Consider the following 19,420-nt stretch of genomic DNA (forward strand, 5'->3'; position numbering starts at 1 on the left):
GGCTTTCCTTTTTCCAAGCTGCCTGTGCTCTCCCTGCTTGCCAATCCTCAGTTCTCTCCAGAAGGCTCCAGAAGGCTCTAGAAGGCAGGCAGGCAGGCAGTGAGCTGCCACAGGTTGTGATTGAATGAAGGCCTTCTGCCAAGTTGGCAGGGCCCTGGCAAAGCTGTGGCAACTCCCCCATGGTATCAGTTACAGCACACTAATGTTTTACTGGAAACTTTACTTGAAAATAGAATTGAATTCCAACAACACAGGTGAGACATAAGCCTTGCTTTGAGGCCTGTGGTCAACATGTGACGTTCTGTATAGTAGACAGCTAGAAACAAAGTCCGTGTACCAGGGCAAGCTAAACACCCAGGGCTTATCCCTAGCTGGACCTGCAGGGGACCAGCTTGGGTTATGTTGGCATGAGGGGCCCACCGCAGTAGAGGGACCAGAGTTCTGCTCCCCAGGGCCTCGCCTCTCACCCAATGGGCTGAAGCATCACGAGGGGAGGGGTGGGTTCCCTAGAGTAGGTCCTCTGGAGGTAGTCAGAGCTAAGGCCCCCACCTTACACAGGAAGCTCCTGCTGGCCAGACAGTATAGCACATTCTGGACGGTTCTGGAAGTAAACAGGCCCCTGGGTTTTTTCTACATTGCTTATCAGCATTGGGCAGGGGGTAACAGCAGCCTGCGAGGCTCCCAATGTCAGGCTCAAGGAAATGGAGACTTTTAAGTCAGAGGACTGGCAAGGTTGAATAGTGGCCACTTGTCTCCAGCTGGCAGACCATTGGGAGGTCCATGAATCCATGCCTGCTAAGAGCAAAGACTATAGAGATGTCATCTGTGTCCCAAGGAGTCTGAGGACTCCTGAGGGACTGGGGCTCAGTCATCAGCCACGATGGAGAGGGCTCGCAGCTCACTTAGTTTGGCCTCGTTTTCCCGCTCCCGCTGCTCGTCTGAGTGGCCTGGCTGGTCAAGCTGCTGGGTGAGGTCTCCGAAGATCTTATGCATTTCTGAGTAGTACACAACCTGGGGAAGAGGCAAGAGTTGTGGGTAGGAACTGGACTTCGGGTCTACACAGCCACTCACTCAGTGAAGCAGCCAGGAGTACAAGTGGGCCGGGGTCAGGGTCTATCGGTTGCTTCTTGCTGACGTGGGTCGGGGGCTCACTCCTGCTCCATCACCACCTCCCAGATCTCGCTCTATCACCTGTCAGCCTAGGGATGGGTGAGCCACAGCTGAGGCTTTTGGGAACGTCTACTGCGGAGAAAGGTTTATAGTAGGGAGTCAGTAGTTCCTTGGGGGATGGGGTTGTGAAGGAAGCATGGCCCTTTAAACCCCTGGCTCCCCAAAACAGCTAGTATGGAAAGGGGACTATGCATCTGAAGGTGGCCGAGGGCAGGCCTGGGTTTACTGCCTTTCCTAAGCTAGGAGGAGCCAAGGTTTTTTTGTTTGTTTTTTTTTTTTTTTGGTCATGGAAAAAGAACATGGCAGACACTGGCTCCCCAAGCCTTGAGAGCTGGTTCTAGAAGTCAAGTCAAGGGAGGTGACAGCTTCCCAGACTCCACCTCTCCCTGCTTTTGCTCCTGATCGCATCCAGGTTAAGCTGCCTAGATGAAAAGCACCAGTGAGGGGTGTGAATGACAGGTCCAAGAGTGGAGGAGTTTCTCCAGATGGTAGATGATGACTTCTACAGAGGTCAGAGGCCATTTCTGCCTCAGTTTCCACCCCCTGACATGATAGTGCACACTCATCAAAGTGTTCCACGTTCTCGTCTTCAAGCACCTCAACTTTGAGACTGTCTCCAGGATCCTCCTCCATTTGAGAAACTGGAGGAGGGTGACCAGAGGGTGGGAGTGGTATCCTAGGAAGTCTCCCCAGAAACCGCAGCTGGGGGCCCCCCATTCCTTGCCTGGGCCACGCTGCCTGGTGAGTCACCGGGATGCTCACTTCTCTAATGACTAATAGCAGCGGCAGCAGCAGCAGCAGCAGCAGCCGGGTGAGGAGGATGCTGGCACAGGGGAGGCGGTAAACAGCCCTGGCTCCCCTGCTGCTTGGTTACAGGGCACCCCATTGCCTGGGCACCCTGCAGTTCCTTAAGGATCTGAGTGGGGATGGTGGACACAGGTCCCTGGAAGCAGAGGTAGGTGCCATGGCAAAGGAGGGCAGGCCAACATCTCCCCTCTAAATCCACTCTTCGTCCAAACCAAGGGTGCGGCAGCTGAAGGCGGCCCTCATCTGCAGGGACAACCGTCCCTTTTCTGTCTGTCTCAGTCTCACTCCCTAGAGAGCCCAGACTGAAAACATGGGTCACTAGCAAGTCTAGGCTCCAGGACAAACCTTGCCTGGGCTTCTTGATGTCAAGCATTCTAGCCCAAGGCTTTGGGGGTCACCCCAAAGTGAAGGATGGGAAGAGGGAATCAGGCTTTACTCAGGGCATTTGTGACTAAGGGAGCAACAAGGAAATGATGATGTCCACTGGAGGGCGCCAGAGGCCCAGGCAAGACAGGCAGGGCAGGCAGAGCTTGGGGACGGACCAGTTAGTGTTGGGGTCCTGAGCCGGCACCTGTGACCATGTGGAGAAGAGCTGCTCCTGGCTGGTACCGCTGCCTCTCCCACCATGCCAGTGGGAGAACATTCCTAGCTAAAGTCTGCCTGAAGACGAGTGGGGAGGGGAGGGTGGGCGGGAGCGGCACGGCATCCCGGCATCCCGTTTGGGCCCTCCACCCCAGTGGCAGAGACTGTGTCCTACTCTCTGGCGGCCACTCCCATACCAGCCTGCACTCCACTGTCTTTCCACTAGGGGGAGCATTATACCTAGTGGCCAGAATCTCAGAGCTGGTCCAGGACCCCTCCCTAGGAAGCTCAGTTAGGGTTCCTGTGGTCTCCTGCTAATGGAAGTCTCCTGTTGGGTCCTCAGGCATCCACTCTACTGTCCTCTCAGCCACTTCTGCAAAACGCCTGCCCAGTTAAGGGGGGGCTAAAGGTGCAGCCTGGGGTCTTGCTGCTTGAATATAGGAAGAGCTCAAGGGGCCGAGAGAGGGTTAAACATGAAGGAACCTTGTCCATCATAGGGCCGGGGTTAAGTGGATTTGGCAATGGAGGATGCCCAAGAGAAACTGCAGCACAGTATCAGTGCTGGCCACCAGGGCTGACATGAGTTCTCATAGAGCCTGGGGCGGGGTGTGTGTGTGTGTGTGTGTGTGTGTGTGTGTGTGTGTGTGTGCTGCCGTCTGTGCCGAGCGCAGCTACGTCTAATGGGAGCTGGGCTCCTACAGACATCACTTCCCACGGGAGGAAGGGCCTCCTCGCCTCACCTGGGCCCGGACCAGGGACTCGAAGCTGGGCTGGAAGTAGTCAAGTCGGCTGCCATAGAACCGCGGCATCTCATCCAGGAGCTGTTTGTTCTTGGCTTCGAAGTCTTCCCGGACCGGCCGCAGCTCCTCTCGGGCCTGGAGAACAAGAGCCCGGTGTCACTGAAGAGGGCGGGGGTGTGGGGACAGCGAGGCCCTCGTGGCAATGGTGGTTCTGCTGCCCCCTCCTGCCTCTCCCACGGTACCTGGTGGAGCTTGGCCAGCACCGGGCCGGTCTTCTCCTTGTCCTCATACTTCTCCACCTTGGCCTGCAGTCTCCGGTAGTCTTGCAAGGCCTGCTCCCGCCGCTTCACCGCCATGCTGAGGCTCGGGAACACGCTGCCAAACCTGCGGGGCACAGCCTGGCTGGAAACGGGCTTGTCGTGTGGAGGGGCATCTGACAGTCACCACTTACTCAGAAACCCGTACGACACACCTACTATGTGCCAGAGCCACACGGCTCTGGAGCTTTGGGACTTGAGCTGGCAGGGTGGTATGGGAGGAAGCAGACAGTACTGACCCCAACGGCGGGCTGTGAAGGAGAGTGCTCTGTCCTGTGGCTGCCTCCCTACACACCCTGAGCTCCATCACAGAGAACGGCAGCGCTGGGATACTCCTGAATATACTAAAAAACAAACCAAAACCAACAAGAAGGGAAGGCCAAGGCCAATCAGGTAGTAAGGGTCCGGAAAGGACCCTGAGAGGCCAAGTTTACCAGTACCTATCCTTCCACACCACAGTGCCACTGACAGGTGAGAAGAGAGAATTAGAGTCTGGCTCTAATTAGGGTCCCTTCACACTGTGGAGAGACACAAACGCTGTGGTTTTCCCGCTAAAAGAACACAGGGAAAACCACACTTGAGGAGTCGGCCCTTGCCCCTCCTACCCGACATGACTAAAAAGGAGCATGGCACTCAGAGGACTGGCCGTTCAGAGAGGGCTGCATTTGAAATGTTTTGGCATTTGAGTGGAACTATCATCACCAGGGCCACCTTTTCCCCATGGAGGGCCACTGCATCTTAGACGGTCCCAGGGAGAGCCACTTTTCGGGGGCCCAGGCAAGAGAAAACATTCTTCTTGACACAGACGAGGGAAGGAGGCGAGGCAGCCCTGTAAGCAGCTCTCCGGGAAGTGAGAAAACGGGCATGCAAAGCCTTGAGGGGCTGTAGCTGACCTTGGTGCTGCACAAGGCTTTCCTACCACACCATGAGGTGCCCACTGTGCCAGCCAGGAGCTCTGACAGCCTCTGGCCACTTAGGTGGAGAGTCACTGTCGGTGACCTGGGACCAGAAGAGCCAGCTAATCCAGGAAGAGCCAGAGAGGGTGACAGAGCAGGCAAACAGAAGTCAGGGGGATGGGATCTTCTCACCGGAACCCTAGTCAGTGGCTGAGGCCAGCCTTTCACATACATCAGCTCTGAGGGAACAGCCGAATGCTTAGGGTAGGTTCTGACACCACAGGAGGCACCAACCTCTACTCCTTATAGAATATGATTATGAATTCGGTACTTAAAAGCTTCAAACAAGTCAGGGACACACAGAAGAGAGTAAAGCATACTCCTGCTAGAGAACAGAGAATGTAAACTCAGCCAGGCATCAGGGTACCCAAACAAGCAACAGACTCAGGGAGCAGATCCCGGTGGAACAAAGGGCTTCATCTCAAAGGTCACTAAAAGCAGTTCCTGTAACTTCACCTTCTAAGCAGGCGCATCACTTTCCTGAAAATGCTCCTGGTCCAAGGCTATCAGAATTTCTCTGAAGCCTCAGGCACAGGCCCTTCTGTAGAGTAATCAAACCAAGACTTGACGAGGTGCTTTAACAGGGGAGATGTGAACCCATGTGGCTCTGTGCAAACTGGATGTGGGGAGCAGGCACCACCAGGTCACACTGGGAGGGGGGGTCACATTGCCTATGTCAAGGCAGCTGTGCCTGGCCATTCAGCTGCTCTGGAGCCTCGCTCCCTTCCTGGGCAGCTGAGCAGTGCGTGGCTCAGGGGAACAGGTGCCTCGGGCCTGAGAACCTACCACCCTGGCCCTCCTTCTATCCCAAGAGAACAAAGGGTCCCAGCAGCTTGATCCTGTTGTCAGAAGCAGCCTGCTGCTTGGGTGGCCCCAGGGCCAAGAATGAGACAGGCAAGAGGCAGAGGTGGAGTACTTTCCTGCCCAGGCCACACAATCTCTTTGCTCATTGCAACTCACCTCTGGGGACCGGGGAGACAGGGGCGGGGGTGGGGTGGGCATCACAAGAAACAAAGCAATGCGTGAAGGGCATCCTGCAGGTGTGAAATGACCCTGGTGCAATGCTAGTCTCAGCACAACTTGGCCATTAGCCCGTGGTCCCAGTCCCTTTCCATGGTTGTCATCTTCAAGACCAAGTCACACCTACCAGGAATAGTAATACTAACACTTCAAGACCTGGCCAGCTCATGAAGGACCCACAATGCAAGCACAGGTCAAAGTGTAGAGTTGGGAGACCACGGCCACCAGAGACCAGGGGTTACAGCTTTGGGGCATGTGGTCTCTACACACCATTCATTACTTAAAAGCATGGATTCCTGCTTAGAAGCCTGCAGGAATCAAGACCACCCCCGTCTGCAGCTGCAACTGGTCCTGCTGCCCTGCTGGAGGCTCCTGATTCTTGGGGGACTCACATGTCTTCCTCAGATCTGTCTCTTCCAGCAGTACTCATCAATCAAACCAAGATCTGATCGAGACCTGAGCTTGGTTAGTAGCTTAGACTACTGTAGATGAGTCACTCACAAAGGGAAATCTGGATAGTTCTGGGCCTAGGACCGCGAGTCCCTGAGACATGGGACAGGTGTCATGCTCTTTTCATCTGAGGGGGCTACTAATGTCACTCATAGGAAGAGTGCCTATCCTAAGGTGATGGAGCGCAGAATTCCTGCTCACTCTCCCACCAAGCCTCCATTTCGTATTTTTACTTTTCAGCCTTGGACAGATGTCGCCAGTTACCTGATAGCAGCATCCACTCCAGATGTGGACTAACTCAGGTGCTGGTGCAGAAGTGAGGACAGCTGCAGGCTGGTCCCCTGTGGTGGGACCTTTCCCAGATATGCTAATGGGACCTAATAGGGTTCCTGCTGACCTCCTGTCAACGATGTTGCATGGGCCCAGCTCTCCTCAAGGCACAAAGCTTCCATTTCTACTGGCCTGCTCCAAAGACACACGGCAGAGAAGCCAGATCCTCTGCTGGTCTCAGCTGCCCCCTGACAAATCAGTGGTAAGAGACAGGCTGTATTCTGTTTCCTGGCCCTGCTCAAATCATACATCCTCAAGCACACTAACCCTGCTTCTAGGTACCGACTCTACCACACCGAGGGACTAGACAGACTTAGGCTATGGGAGTGGCTGGGACACTGTGCCTGCTCGATATGGCAGTACACACGCCTGGGCTCAGTCTTCTGCGTCCCCAGTCTGTAAGTACCTAAGACTGATGCACATTGATCTTCAAGGATGGGGGGGGTGGGCCTAGGTCTACACCAGGGCTTCGGGGAGCTCAACCTAGGAGGTACCCATTTCTTGCCTGGCATAGGGTTCAACACCAGGCTTGCTCCCAGGGAGGTAAAGCGTGGGGTGAAGAGAGAGTGGAGAGGGAAAGAGGCCGGCTGGGAGGTGGGTTGGGAGCAGCCGGCCTGGTGGGGAATGCCTGCCATCCTCATCTGTGCCCACACAGCCGGGATCTTCCACCCACCAGGAAAGGGAAATTGAAAGCATCCCCATCCGACATGTGAACAACCCAGGGACTGGGGGATTAGAGACCAAGCCCCCTTTGCGGGGGATGCTGGGGGCGACAGGGTGGCCATGATCTTCATTAGAGGACAGGAAAGCTGCAGTTTCCTGTTTCCGGTGCTGGGGTCCCTGGGAGCTTCTCTTCTGGCACAAGGCAGCAAACGGGGAGGAGGGAGCAGGCAGTGGTGGTTTCTGTGGTCACGGGGGATTGTATTCTGGCTGTGGGCTGCACAAGCCAGCCAGGCCTGAGGCTCACACAGAGGTCAGCGGATCCATGGCGGACATGGTGGCCGCCCCCTCTGCCACGCCCCCACCTTCCTGGCAGGTGGTGGGCTGCTAGCTTGGTGGGAAGCAGCCGGGGTTTCTCTCTACTTGGCTGCAGAAGCCAGGGATCCGATTTCAATGCCGCCTCGTTGGTTGTGAAATCGAGAAGGTAGTCAGCCCCCTAGTTCTCTGAGCTGGCAGTCCTGCCAAACTCTGCCAACTCTGGGTGCCTGTGGCTGGGCCCCCTGCATCTCTGGCACAGCAGACTTCTCTGTGCACAGAGGCTTGTCGTCTCTGAGATCCTTCCACCCAGCTCTGAACCTGGCTTGGAGAGCAGACCAAATGAACAGCTAGCTCCTTCTGCACTCAGGTCCCCATGCAGGTCCTGGGATTTGGGGATGAGCTCTGACCATGAAGCAGGGGTTCCAGAGCCCAGGCTGATGAGGCTGGGGTGGTGGGCACGGGCCAGGCTTGGCCTCAGGGCAGCTGCAGGTGCTCTGTAGGCCCAGTGTCGGGAAGAAGCCTGACAAGGTTAGGAAGGCTCTTCCTGATGCCCTCCCCCTCTGCCCCCGCCCCGAACAGGGGAGGACAACAACAGCACTCCCCAACACCCCAAGACTGTAGGATCAAAACCTGCTCTTCATCTCCCTCCAGCTTGATCCTGGCCTAATGATAATGAAGCAGAGGCTCACTGCCCAGCCCTGGCAAGGCAGCTGCCAGGGACCACCACAGAAGAGGTAATAAAGTGCAGCTGCTGGCGCAGAGCGGGAGCCTTTCTGGGTCAGAGCAGGCTGGGAGAGGCTGGGAGAGAGGAAGCACTCAGGAGCTTCAAGGCAAGGCTTGGGCCAGCCTCCTCCCCTGGGGACCCGCAGGACAAGCCTGTCTGATCCCTGACCAGGGCCTGCAGGACCAAAGACGGACTCTCACAGAACTCCCTGCTCTCGCAGGTCATGAGTGAGGGGACCTTCCCAAGCAGGATGCGGTGGCTGCGGCTGCTGCGCCCTGCCCCATGTGCGGCCACCCCCACGTTTCCAAAGCAGAGTGCTGCAGGCAGGCAGCTGCATCCCAGGCCGGCTGTGAGATGAAAGGCCTTGCTCACGGCTGCTGAGTGCTGGCCAGGCTCTGCTAGCTGGAATCAGCCAGCAGTGGGCCTCACGGGGCCCAACCAGAGGCAAAGGGGAAGGGGCCTAAAGACCACCGGGGCAGTGTCTGGCACCATGGACATTCAGCAGCTAGCCGTCTGCTCCGACCCCTAACTGTGGGACACGATGTACGGCTGGCGTCCCTGTTGTTTCTTGTCATGGGAAGCTGGGGACAATGCTGCCAGACATGCTCCTTGGTCCCCAAGGGGCTAGCTGACCTGCTTTTCTCACAAGTGCCCCGAGGCCCATTTCCTTGGGTGACCTTACTTACTTTTTCAGGGGTTCAATCACTGTCTTTTGGATCTGGTTCACCTGTCAAAAGAAGAATCAAATGGCATCCAAACTGAGATATCTAGACTCTTCTTAAAAGAGGAGGCTCCAGGTTCCTCACAAGTCAGAATCCTGAGAGCTGGCCAAGGGGGATTGGGGTGGGATAGGCAATAGAGTGTCTGTATTCTACAGCCAGAGGGTGGAGAGGCCAACCAGGAAACCCGAAGGCCACATCGAGGGCTGGGTCTGGTCTCAGGCCAGGCTCTTCCTGTCAGTGCCACTGGCACAGGTTTGTGATAGTTTTGCTCAGTGCGGAGGGCTGGGTGGGCAGAGCTGCCCTACAGAGCATAGTTGCCCCTGAGCATCTCCTGGCTTCACTGTGGCCCCTCAGTGACATGCCTCACAGGAGACAAGGGCAACTGACCAGCCTGGTTTGGGAAGAGCTGGGCTTGGGGATACCAGGCCTTACGCGGCTGAAACCCCAGCATTGCTTATGACTGATGGGCACTGCATCTAGGTAGACCCAAGGGGAAGGGCTGAGCACCGGCCACGGGCAACAAGACCTGGTCACCTTCTCCTGGTTGAAGGCGTCCATCCGCTTCATAGCTGTGTCTAGGGCTGTCACCATGTTCAGAAAGTCCTGGTCCTGCTCACACAGCGGGTTGGAGAGTAGGTCCAGGGATATCTTCACAGCAGATTTAGACATGGCTGTTATAGAGGTGAAAAGCTCTGTGAGTTCCCAGAGGGCCAGGTTTCAAGGTCTCCTTGGAGTTCCTTGACCTCCTATGGCCTAGGGGTCTGATCACCTCTGCCTATGCCATGGCTACCAGAACACTGAGGTTCCAGAAAGCCATGTGACATGTTCCTTGGTGTTTCCCACAACTCCTAGCCATGAAACACTGTATCACTGGATAGCAAAAACTCCTAGGCTGTTCCAGGACCAGGTGGGTGGAAAGCTGTATAACACATTTCTGCTCCAAAGACGCTAACTCAATAATCCCAGACTACAAGAACCTGTACTGTAGGTGGACCCTCTCCTGTACTCTACTGTACACCAGGACTAGTCCACTCATCAGGACTGGGCAGAGGGTGAACGCCCGAGGTGCTGTGGGCTGTCTGGAAGTCACAGGCAACACCGAGGAGAATGGGGAGACCCATTGCTAGCCTTGGGGCTCTTGATCTTGGGTGTGCTTTTAGCTTTCCATTATTTGCACGTGAAATTGTAGAGGGGTAGGTCGCAGGCCTAGAGAAGGACCAGGCTGGCTCAACACTGTCTACACCAGTTTCTGAACTTAGCTGGCTGAGTATCAGAGCAAAAGACAAATTCTGCACATGATCTTGGTCAAAAGGCTGAGGAGCGATAGAAGACAGAAGATAGAAGATAGAGTTTCGTTACTGTGGTTTTAAACTGCGCTGTGTGCTGTAGTCTAGGCTGGCCTCACTGCAGCCCAGATGGGCCGCCAATCTGCAGTGATCTCTGCCTCAGCCTCCTAAGTGGTGGGATTCCAGGCATGCACTACCACACTTGGCTGGAGTTTATTTTGTTTATTATCACTTTAGTGCCACAGCACTTGAGATGCTGTTGATTTTAAGGCACACGGGTACTGTCTGAACCACTAAGAAAGGAAAAAAGAGGATGCCAACCACCAAACCACCATATTAGCAAGTGCTAGAGAACTGTGGTCTCAAGGACATTAAACTGAAGGAGGGTCTTAGAATGGATGGGGGCGGGGAACCATCTCCCAGCTGATCACAAGTGGGACCTTCTTTGCCATCCCAGCAGTGAACAGACAGCGTATGCCCAGTGGCAGGTCCCCAGGAGGGCCTTGACACTCTACTGTGGGAGAGGAGAAGCCCAGGCCCTGCCAGAGGTCCCTGTCACACCCAGGTCCTTCCATAAGAGGCTGTGCCTGCTGGGTTGCCCAGACGGCCATGGAAGCCGGTAGGGTTAGTCACCAAACAAAGAGGAAAGGTAAACTTGCCAGAAATGTTGAAGCAATGGAGGAAGAAGAAACAGTTATGAAGTGATCATAAGCAGCACAGTCAGAAGATAGTCAAGATCTGCACAGAACTGCAAACGTTTCTGAAAATGTCTTCTCTTGTTTTCTCCACAGTATTCGATGAAAAATAAAAATCTCAACAGTCACAGGATAGTGGAGGCTCTCTTCCACCTACCTTTCCTCTCCTTACACCCTACATTCCTTACACATTCTCGGACCTCTGCCTGCTGAAACCACACGAAGCCAATATGTTGTATTTGCTTAGGCCACTGCCCTGGGCACAGCTAGGTCTGAAATCTAATCCCATACACCCGTTCTTGGTCCCTGCTCCAGGTAACAGCCTTTCTCCCCTGCAGACTGGGCGGTGGTGGGTCCATGGCCCATATGGTCTAGCCCCGAGATCGGCAGTCTTTGAATCTTAGGGAAAATCTTAAGACCTTCCCTTGTGTTTCTGAGGTCCCAATACAGCTTCCAGATGAAGCCCCCAAAAGTCCTCAGAAACCGATCATTCTGAAAACCCTGGAAGTCATACAACTTTTCTAAATGGAAGATCCTCTTTTCAGAGCATCAGCAAGTATTTTAGAGCCTATCCTGGAACTTGGGAGAATCTGAGGTCACAAAAGGCATCGTTCATTTTCCTCAGCTGTTGGGTCAGTGGCTCTAAGTACGTTCCTAGTCCCACTGTAGAGTCAAAGTTCATTGGAGACACATTTCCAGGCCTTGTTCTGGACTTCCGAATGCTAAGGTCAGGTCTGGCATCCTGTACCATCACCAGCCCACGGTGACACTGCTGTCGCCCATGTGACAGACCCTGCATGCAGACCGTGTCCACTTGCTTGTCATGCCTCACTAGGAAAACAAAACCCTGACCTCTTTTCTACTCTGACACTCAGCTGTCTGGGAAGCAGGCACCAGCGACTCCCTTGCTGGAGGGCGGTGGGAGTGATGAACAGGCCCTCCACCTAAGTCAGACCCAAACCCATCCAACAGACCAGCTCCTGACCCCGACCCCTGCCTCAGGACAGGCTGACTCGGAGACGGGGGATCCAGGGTGAGGTGGTCATGTTCAGACCAGCCCATATCCTTGGGGTTGGCAGGGAAGCTTTGGGGCACAGACCAAGAAGGCTGGCCTTCTGAGCATGCGGGGGGGGGGGGGCAGCTCTGCAAGGCCCTTGGCTGTCACAGCTGCTCCCCAGGAAGACATTGCTCTCTCTGACCTGAAGCTGTTCAAAGTGTCTACTGGAGGAATAAAGGTGGTGTAAGCAACCAGCTGAGGCCGAGTACCTGGCAAAATGGGGCAACCCCAAGTCTGTGGGCCTATCAAGAGTTTGCTTTTCCACTGCATGACAAGTGGGACCACAGCGGGCTCCCAACCCACTCTGAGCTGTCCACCACCCTATGACCCTTTAGGTGACATCTGGATACCACTGCACTACCCGAATCTGGATCCTACTATTGGAGCAGCCAGTCAGAAACTGAGACAGGTCTGGTTACTGCAGTGAAGTATGCCCATCCCCCACCCCACCCCACCCCACCCCTCGCTGCTTCCTAGCTTAGAGCAGTCAGAAAAATAAGCCTGACACAGGCAGGTGGGCTGGAGAGATGCTCAGTGGCCAAGAGCACTTGCTGCTCTTCCAGAGGACCTGAGTGCAGATCCCAGCACCCACAAAAGGGGTTTACAACTGCCTGTAACTCCAGCTCCAGGCAATCTGATGCCCTCTTCTGGCATCCATAGGTACCTGCAACTCATGTGCATACACACTCACATACATATCGCTCCTCCATCACACACACTTAAAAATAAAAGAATAAGAGGTTTAAAAACAAAAAAAACTTCTGCCTCTAGACAAAATGATTTCCTCCTTTTAAAGACAGACATTTGGCCAGGCAGTAGTGACACATGCCTTTAATGCCAGTACTGGAGAGGCAGAGGCAGGCAGATTTCTGTCAGTTCGAGGTCAGCCTGGTCTACAGAATGAGTTCCAGGACAGCCAGGGCTACACAGAAAAACACGTCTCAAAAAACAAAACGAAACAACAAAAAAAAGACATTTCACGCACTCTGCCAGTCATAAGGATGTGCAGTGGGTGGACTTCCTGAGGCTGTTCAAGCACTCGGCGACTACCACAAGACACCACTATGTCACGTGGCTGGACGAACAAGTCGGGTCCTTAATTCTACTTCTGCCTTGGGTCAGTGAGCACAACCACCGGGGAGGGCCAGCTCCACCTCAGGGTGTCTGCTGCCATGTCCTCCCAGGCACATCTACATGGAGTGCTCCCTCATCCTTTCAGGTACAGGGCCACCTCCCTGCTCACCCCACCCAAAGCAGCACGGTTACTCCCCGTCCCTTCACGGTCCTTCCTTGTATCGGTCACTGCATGGTGCTATAATACATGGCGGCTGACTCCCTGCATGCCTTCTCTCCTAGGATGGAAGCTCACTGTTGAACCTCTGGCATTGAGATGTGTGCCTGGGACAAGTTGGTTCTCAACCGGGATTGGTCAAGTGGGAGGTGGTGGGTTGCCCTGGCCACACCTGTCTCTCTGAAGTCCCTATTATAAAGTGGCACGCAGCCATCCCTCTCCTGGGACTCTAGAGAAGCCGTCGAGGTCCACTTGGCAGGAGCCTTGCCGCGGCGACTTCGGCTGTTGCTGTTGTCGGTAGGTACCGTTGCTCTCCACAGAAGCCGCATGCTGGCGACCACGCTGCTCCCAGAGCTTTCCCACCAAACACACAACTTCCTCATCACCACGAGCCATGGGGCTGACGACCAGACAGGGCACAGCGAGGTTAGGGGCGGTGTTGGCTTAGGGACTGTTAGGCCTGTGCTTGGTGAGGACAGTAAGGGGACTCAGTGACAGAGCCTCCGGATGCTCCCTGACGGAAGCTGCCTCAGTCCCTGGGCCCCTGGGCCTAGTTCTTCCTGAACACGTCTCTTCAGGCAAGAGCCTCCCTAGTCCTGACTGTTTGCTGGCCCCTCACCAGAGGCCTTTCTCTGCCCTCTGCAGTGACAGGATGGACATCCTGGAGTTTGTCTGGCTCTCCTTGCCGACGCTGCGGCTCAGCCCCTGCGGCTGCTGTTGCCATGGGAGAGCCACGCTGCCGACTTCCGCCAGGAAGGTCACGCTGCCTTTTCTCTCCGTCCCTGACACCGAGGCGGGGAAGGGACTTGCCACGGCAGCTAGTGCTGGCTGTAATGACATCCTAACAGGACCCTGGAGCATCTGTTCCCATGCCCCACCAAGCAGGAGTGGCAGGACCCCGTGGGAAGCGGCGACCTCATCAGAGGGAATGACCTCTCTCCGGCCTCTTCGTAGGTTCAGTGTGTGGTGTTTTCTGAGCTAGCCCGGAGGGTCTGAGGAAACAGGGCATCCTCTGCTGCGCCCGCCTCGACAGACAGAGGGCGGGGCCACTTACCCAGGTCGGCATCCGTGCTTTTCTTCATGTCCTTCTGCAGGCGCTTGGTTTGCTCCTCCAGCCTGAAAGGCAAGGAGCGCGTGGGCACCTGGCCTCGCTGCACTAGGGCCTCACTTCTCTGCCTCAGGTGAGCCTAACAGAGAGGGGAGCCACCCTCCGTGCGTGCGGTATCTGCCACAGATCACCATGCCACCCGAGGCTCTGCGTGAGGCCCATCACCCAGAGCCCGTGCACTGACGACCTTCCCAGGGCCAGTCTCCTGCCAGAGCTGTCTTGGGTTCCCAGCTGTAAATGGACAAAGGGTGCAGCGGCTCCCTGGCTGAGCCTGACCTGGCCAGGAGGGGGCGGGGCAGGGAGACCTGGCAAGAAGCGTGTGCCCCAGCAATCTCCCATCTCACCCTCCTGGGGTTTACACTCACTGCTGCAGTTTTCCATACTCCCGTTCAAAGTCTCTCTCCACCTGGAAGGAGAGAGATAGCTCAATCAGTGGGCAATGACAGCATGATGGAAAAACTCTCCCGGCTCACTGAAACTCGCTCCACGCCCTCCCCCGCAGCCTGCGGCAACAGCCCTGTCCAGTCCTTACACGCTCCAGCGGATCATTAGCAACAGTGTCCCTGTGTTCCCAAACTAATGAAGTGTTTGACTTAGGGAGAAGGCCTCTCCTTCCAGAGGGGCCAACCGGGCAAGCTGGCAAGTCTCAGCGGATTGCGCCTTGGCTCGGTCACCCCAGAGTGAGGTACTGCTAGTGCCCTTTCCTCACCCCAACTCTGATGGCAGTCAAGGTGACTGACAAGACAAGACCCCACCTAGGAGTCAGCGGGGCACCAAGGAAGAGGCAGTCTGGAGCAGCAGGGTTCTGTCACGGGTTAGCTGTGAGGCCCGAGCAAGTGACTTCCCTTCTCAGCCATAGGTTTCTCACAGACCCTACTAATCTGCCGTTGGTCCTCAGGTCCATCGAGAAAGATCTTGTGTGGGACATCAGGCGGGAGCCTGTTTTAGAATGAAGGGGCCCTGCGCCTGAGCCTTCAAGGTGTGCATTTCTGGGGGTGTCCAACCTGTGGCCTACATGCAAGGCTAGCCAAGAATGTAGCCTGGCACAAAACTGTAAGCTTATGAAGTTATGAATATTTTTGTAATTAAAAAAATTTAGCCAGGCAGTGGTAGCGCACGCCTTTCATCCCAGCACCAGGGAGGCAGAGGCAGGCAGATCTCTGTGAGTTCGACCAGCCTGGTCTACAAAGCAAGCTCCAGGACAGGAACCAAAACTACACAGAGAAACCCTGTCTCAAACAAACAAACAGCCCCCCTCCCCAATTCATTATTATTGCGTTCATGATGTATATGTGAGCACAGGCATAGTGTATCCATGGAGGTCAGAGGACAACTTTTAGGAACTGGTTCTCTTCTTTGCCTGTGGGTTCTGGTGCTAAGAGGCTGTCAAGCCTACAGAGCAAGTGCTTTACCTATGGAGCCACCGTGCTGGCCTGCACTTTATATGGGAGCAGTGACTTGATGGTGTGGTTTTTGAAAGTGAACTTTGTAGATGACAATGCCATGTCATGAGATCAAAGGAGTGACCTAGCCTCGCTATCTCCCCAGCATGTGGTGCAGGAAGGCAGCGGAGAAGAGTGAACAGAGGCAGCTGAGAGATGGACTCGGAAATCGACAGTCTGGCCTCTTTGAGCTGCGTGCTCATTGCTCACTGGTCATTTGAGCACTTGACACTGCTCTAGCCTCACTGTCTCACTTGCTCGGGGGAAGGTAATACATGGCTGGGTGCCCAGCCTATAGTGGTGATTACAGAACGCACATCTGTGTTCCTCTCTTGTTCACTGGGCATGAGGGGGGGGCACAGCAGCCTGGAGATGCAGACGGGGATGCACAGAGCAGCAGCCAAAAGGACTTGAGAAATGGCAGCCAGTAAGCCCCGATGTGGCTAAGTATGGAACCTCACGCTAGGCAGTACCGCATAGCTGTGGCCTTCATAGCCCAGAGGATGTGGCTGCTGAGTGCCGTATTTTTCTTCATATTAGCATTTACTTCCAAAAGGATAAAATGAAAACTGTTTCTTGGCCAGAACCAAACTCTCCTGGAGACACGGCTAGGCCCTTGCTCTTCTGGGGTGGTGGGGGCTGAGCCCCTGTGTGGCTGCCTTTGGCTCGCAGCCTTCTTCTCTTTTGCAATGCCTGAGCGTGCTGATGTGTGTGGGATGTCAGAGCACCTGGTCCGCCTGGCTGGGGACTGCTGGGACTTGTACAAAGGGGCCTTCGAGCTCCCAGCCAGGTGGGATGGTCAGGGGGAGCAGGAGCTCACAGTCTGGGGACAGACGCTTGTCGGGGTGGCCACATGCCCTTTCTGCTTGATGCCACTCAAGGCCACCTCTCCTGATACCAGGAGCCGTGGTGCAGCTCGTGGGTTCCTCATCTTGCTCCCCAGAAGACAGAACCACTTGGGGTAGGACCAGAATTCAAGGCCCTCAGATTATGGCTGACAGAATAAAGGGACACACTGGAGTTACATTCCGAGGTGCATATCTTCTAAGGGGAAGAGCCAAGTGGAAAAGATCTGAACGTTTTTGAATGCTTGGTACCTTTGCCAAAAGGCAACTGGAGGCCAGTCAACAATGCAAGTGTAAACACATGTGCATGGATTGTCAGGGGATCGGGCTGGGTCGGGCTGCTGAAGGGTAGCCTAGGGAGAACCAAGCCCCAGATGATGCTCCCTACATTCTCCTGGGTCCAGGGCACAAGGGCAATGCCTAGGCTAGCCTGCCCAGCAAGAGCTCGGCATTTGCTAAGTGAGGGAACACGCTGAGCTCCTTCCAAACTCGAATTCCTGGTAAAGGGGAAAGGGAGGCCGCAGGCAGGGCTGGGGCTCTGGATGCCAAGGCCAAGGTGTGTCAGGTCAAAGCGAGGCAGAGAAAGCATTCTGAGAGCCACACGAGGATGTTACGGGTGGACAGCATCCTCCCTCAGTACGCTCCGGGGCTAACAGGGATTAGAGGCTGAAGTCTGGAATCTTCCCCCACTGGAGAGGCTCAGTGTGGCTTCTTGTCTTTGTCCTGGTTTGCAATGCACCTCCCTGGCTAGGAACCTTGGCTTGTGTTTTCCTATGTGCACAAGACTTGGGGAACAGTGTCTCTAAGAGCTCCCTTGTCCTCCATGAGAGGGTGTGTGTGTGTGTGTGTGTGTGTGTGTGTGTGTGTGTGTGTGTGTGTGTGTGTGTATGTGGTGTGTGGGTGTATAGTATGTGTAGTGGTATGTACGTGATGTATATGTATGTGGTGTGTGTATATGTATGTGTAACATCTGTGGTGAGTATGTATGTGCTGTGAGTGTATATGCATGTGTGTGGTATGTATGTGCGTGTGTCTGTATGTGGTATGTGTGTGTGTGTGTGTGTTTCTGGGTTTGTGTTCTTTCTCCATGCTAAGACACTCTGAGGCTCCAGAGGGGACTAACAGAAGTTGGATCAGGAGGTAGGAGCTATGGGCCTTGTCACAGTGTCAATGGTCAGCCCCTGCAAAGAACAAGCCATTCCTGCCACAGCCTCAGCAATCACAGAATGCACATTGGGAACCTGAGCACAGGCAGGGAGTCAGACCAAAGACAATGTTTTCTTTGTGGCTGGCAGCTGGGTACTCTGAGCCAAAAACCTCCCGAAACTCCCTGAAGATAACATGAACATTTCTTCCCATGACAGGGGTGCCATGACTTCCAATAACCTGGGCAGCCACATCTGTTCCTACCCCATAGTGCGTCACCAGCATCCCAGGGAGAGCTGCCAGAGATCTGGAGACATCTGCACAGCCCAGGCCTGTGCTAGGGGCAGAGAGGTGAGCAAGAACCGATCCAGAAAAGGCAGGGTCTTGCTACCTGTGCTGGAGCACCTGGGAGCTGAGGGGAATAGGCTGAGCAGATAAAAACTCCATTCTAAGCCATCCCTCAGCTTTCATTGTTGGTGAGAGATCAAAGGCCTAGCCTACAACTTCACTGCACCGAGGAGTGGAGCTGCTGGGGCAGGCCGAGTCCTTGTCGGCTTCGGAGGAAGCCAGACCAGCTGTCAGGGGGGCTCCTTGCAGCCCAGACACTGGACTAAGTGCCTTATATGCACTGGCTTGTGTGGGACTCTTCCTCCGTGGCAAAGGTGCTGGGGTTACCCTTACCTTGTACACGAGAAAGCTAAGGCTCGAAGAAGCTAAGGCATGTGCCAAAAGTCACAGATAACAGAGGCAGAGCCAGGTAGGAATCCAGGAAGTCAGTCTCTAACCTAGCTCCTTAACAACTACTGGACACTTGCTCGATTTGGGGGAGGGGACAGCACAGACTAAAGGATGACAAGTCCCCCGCAAGGACACAGACAGCATAGAGAAGGGTCAAGGGAAGCTATGGGGTGGGGGAGGGTCCTGTTCTTCCCTGGGAATCTTCGCTATTCCTCAAAGTAAAGGATCTAGGATCCCCTACCATGATGGATTGACATCCCTGGAACCATAAGCCAAAATAAACAATTTCTCCCTTTTAGCCCCCTCCCCCCAGGAACCAAGACTTTTCCACCAACATTCTCTGGCAAGGAGCTGGGAAGCGAGCGCACTATGGCCCATCCTGCTCTGTGGGGATCAAAGCTCCATCGAGGAAAGATGAAAGTCGAGGTGGAGGGAGGGATTTTTGTTTTCTTGTTTGCGGTGGTGAACAAAGTTGGGGGAAAAAAAAAAGACCCTTTTCAAAAACCACTTCTCTTTTGGGTCTGCTGGGATTACTCTCTGGAGACTCACAGCCACACCCTCCACTTCTTGGAGGCCAGCATTCGCACACCCAGACTTTCTGGGTCTTAGCTGAGAGGCTCCACAGATGGTCAGTCATGGAGGCGACACTGAGTCTGTTACAACCGGCCTTTGCATGAGGCAGAGGCGACTCTTTTAAGTTGAGCCCAGCTCCTTTCCTGTGACCTAGCTTTGGACTTCCTGAAGACAGAGGCATTGGTTAGATGAGCTGGACTTCCTGCCAAACTGAAGCGGGCTCTTTTCTCTAGCTCTGCGGTGGAGCCAAGGAGAGAAGGGGAGAGACAAAGAGGAAGGCCGGAGCTCAGAGGATGGGCACAGGGACCTCTACTGTAGAGACAGTCCTGGACCTTGAGCTGTCAGGACAGAGTATGCTTTTACCCATGTTAAAAATCAAGGCCTTGGGGGCTGGAGAGATGATGGCTCAGGGGTCAAGAGTACCGGCTGCTCTTCCAGAGGAC

General features: G+C 54.9%; 1 protein-coding gene across 1 annotated transcript in view; it reads right to left on the minus strand.

The window, feature by feature from the left end:
• Window positions 1-200: 200 nt before the first annotated feature.
• Bin3 (bridging integrator 3) overlaps window positions 201-19,420 on the minus strand; it is a 38,326-nt gene continuing 19,106 nt past the window's right edge. The window contains exons 3-9 of the mRNA XM_028877577.2: window positions 14,599-14,639; window positions 14,180-14,241; window positions 9,331-9,467; window positions 8,761-8,801; window positions 3,542-3,683; window positions 3,300-3,434; window positions 201-1,011 (exon numbers count right to left, since the gene is read on the minus strand). Of these exons, the coding sequence (XP_028733410.1) occupies window positions 865-1,011; window positions 3,300-3,434; window positions 3,542-3,683; window positions 8,761-8,801; window positions 9,331-9,467; window positions 14,180-14,241; window positions 14,599-14,639 (705 nt within the window). The 3' untranslated portion in view covers window positions 201-864. The remainder of the gene's footprint in view (window positions 1,012-3,299; window positions 3,435-3,541; window positions 3,684-8,760; window positions 8,802-9,330; window positions 9,468-14,179; window positions 14,242-14,598; window positions 14,640-19,420) is intronic.

Source organism: Peromyscus leucopus, chromosome 9 (genome assembly GCF_004664715.2).
Source record: "Peromyscus leucopus breed LL Stock chromosome 9, UCI_PerLeu_2.1, whole genome shotgun sequence".
NCBI classification, from domain to species: domain Eukaryota; kingdom Metazoa; phylum Chordata; class Mammalia; order Rodentia; family Cricetidae; genus Peromyscus; species Peromyscus leucopus.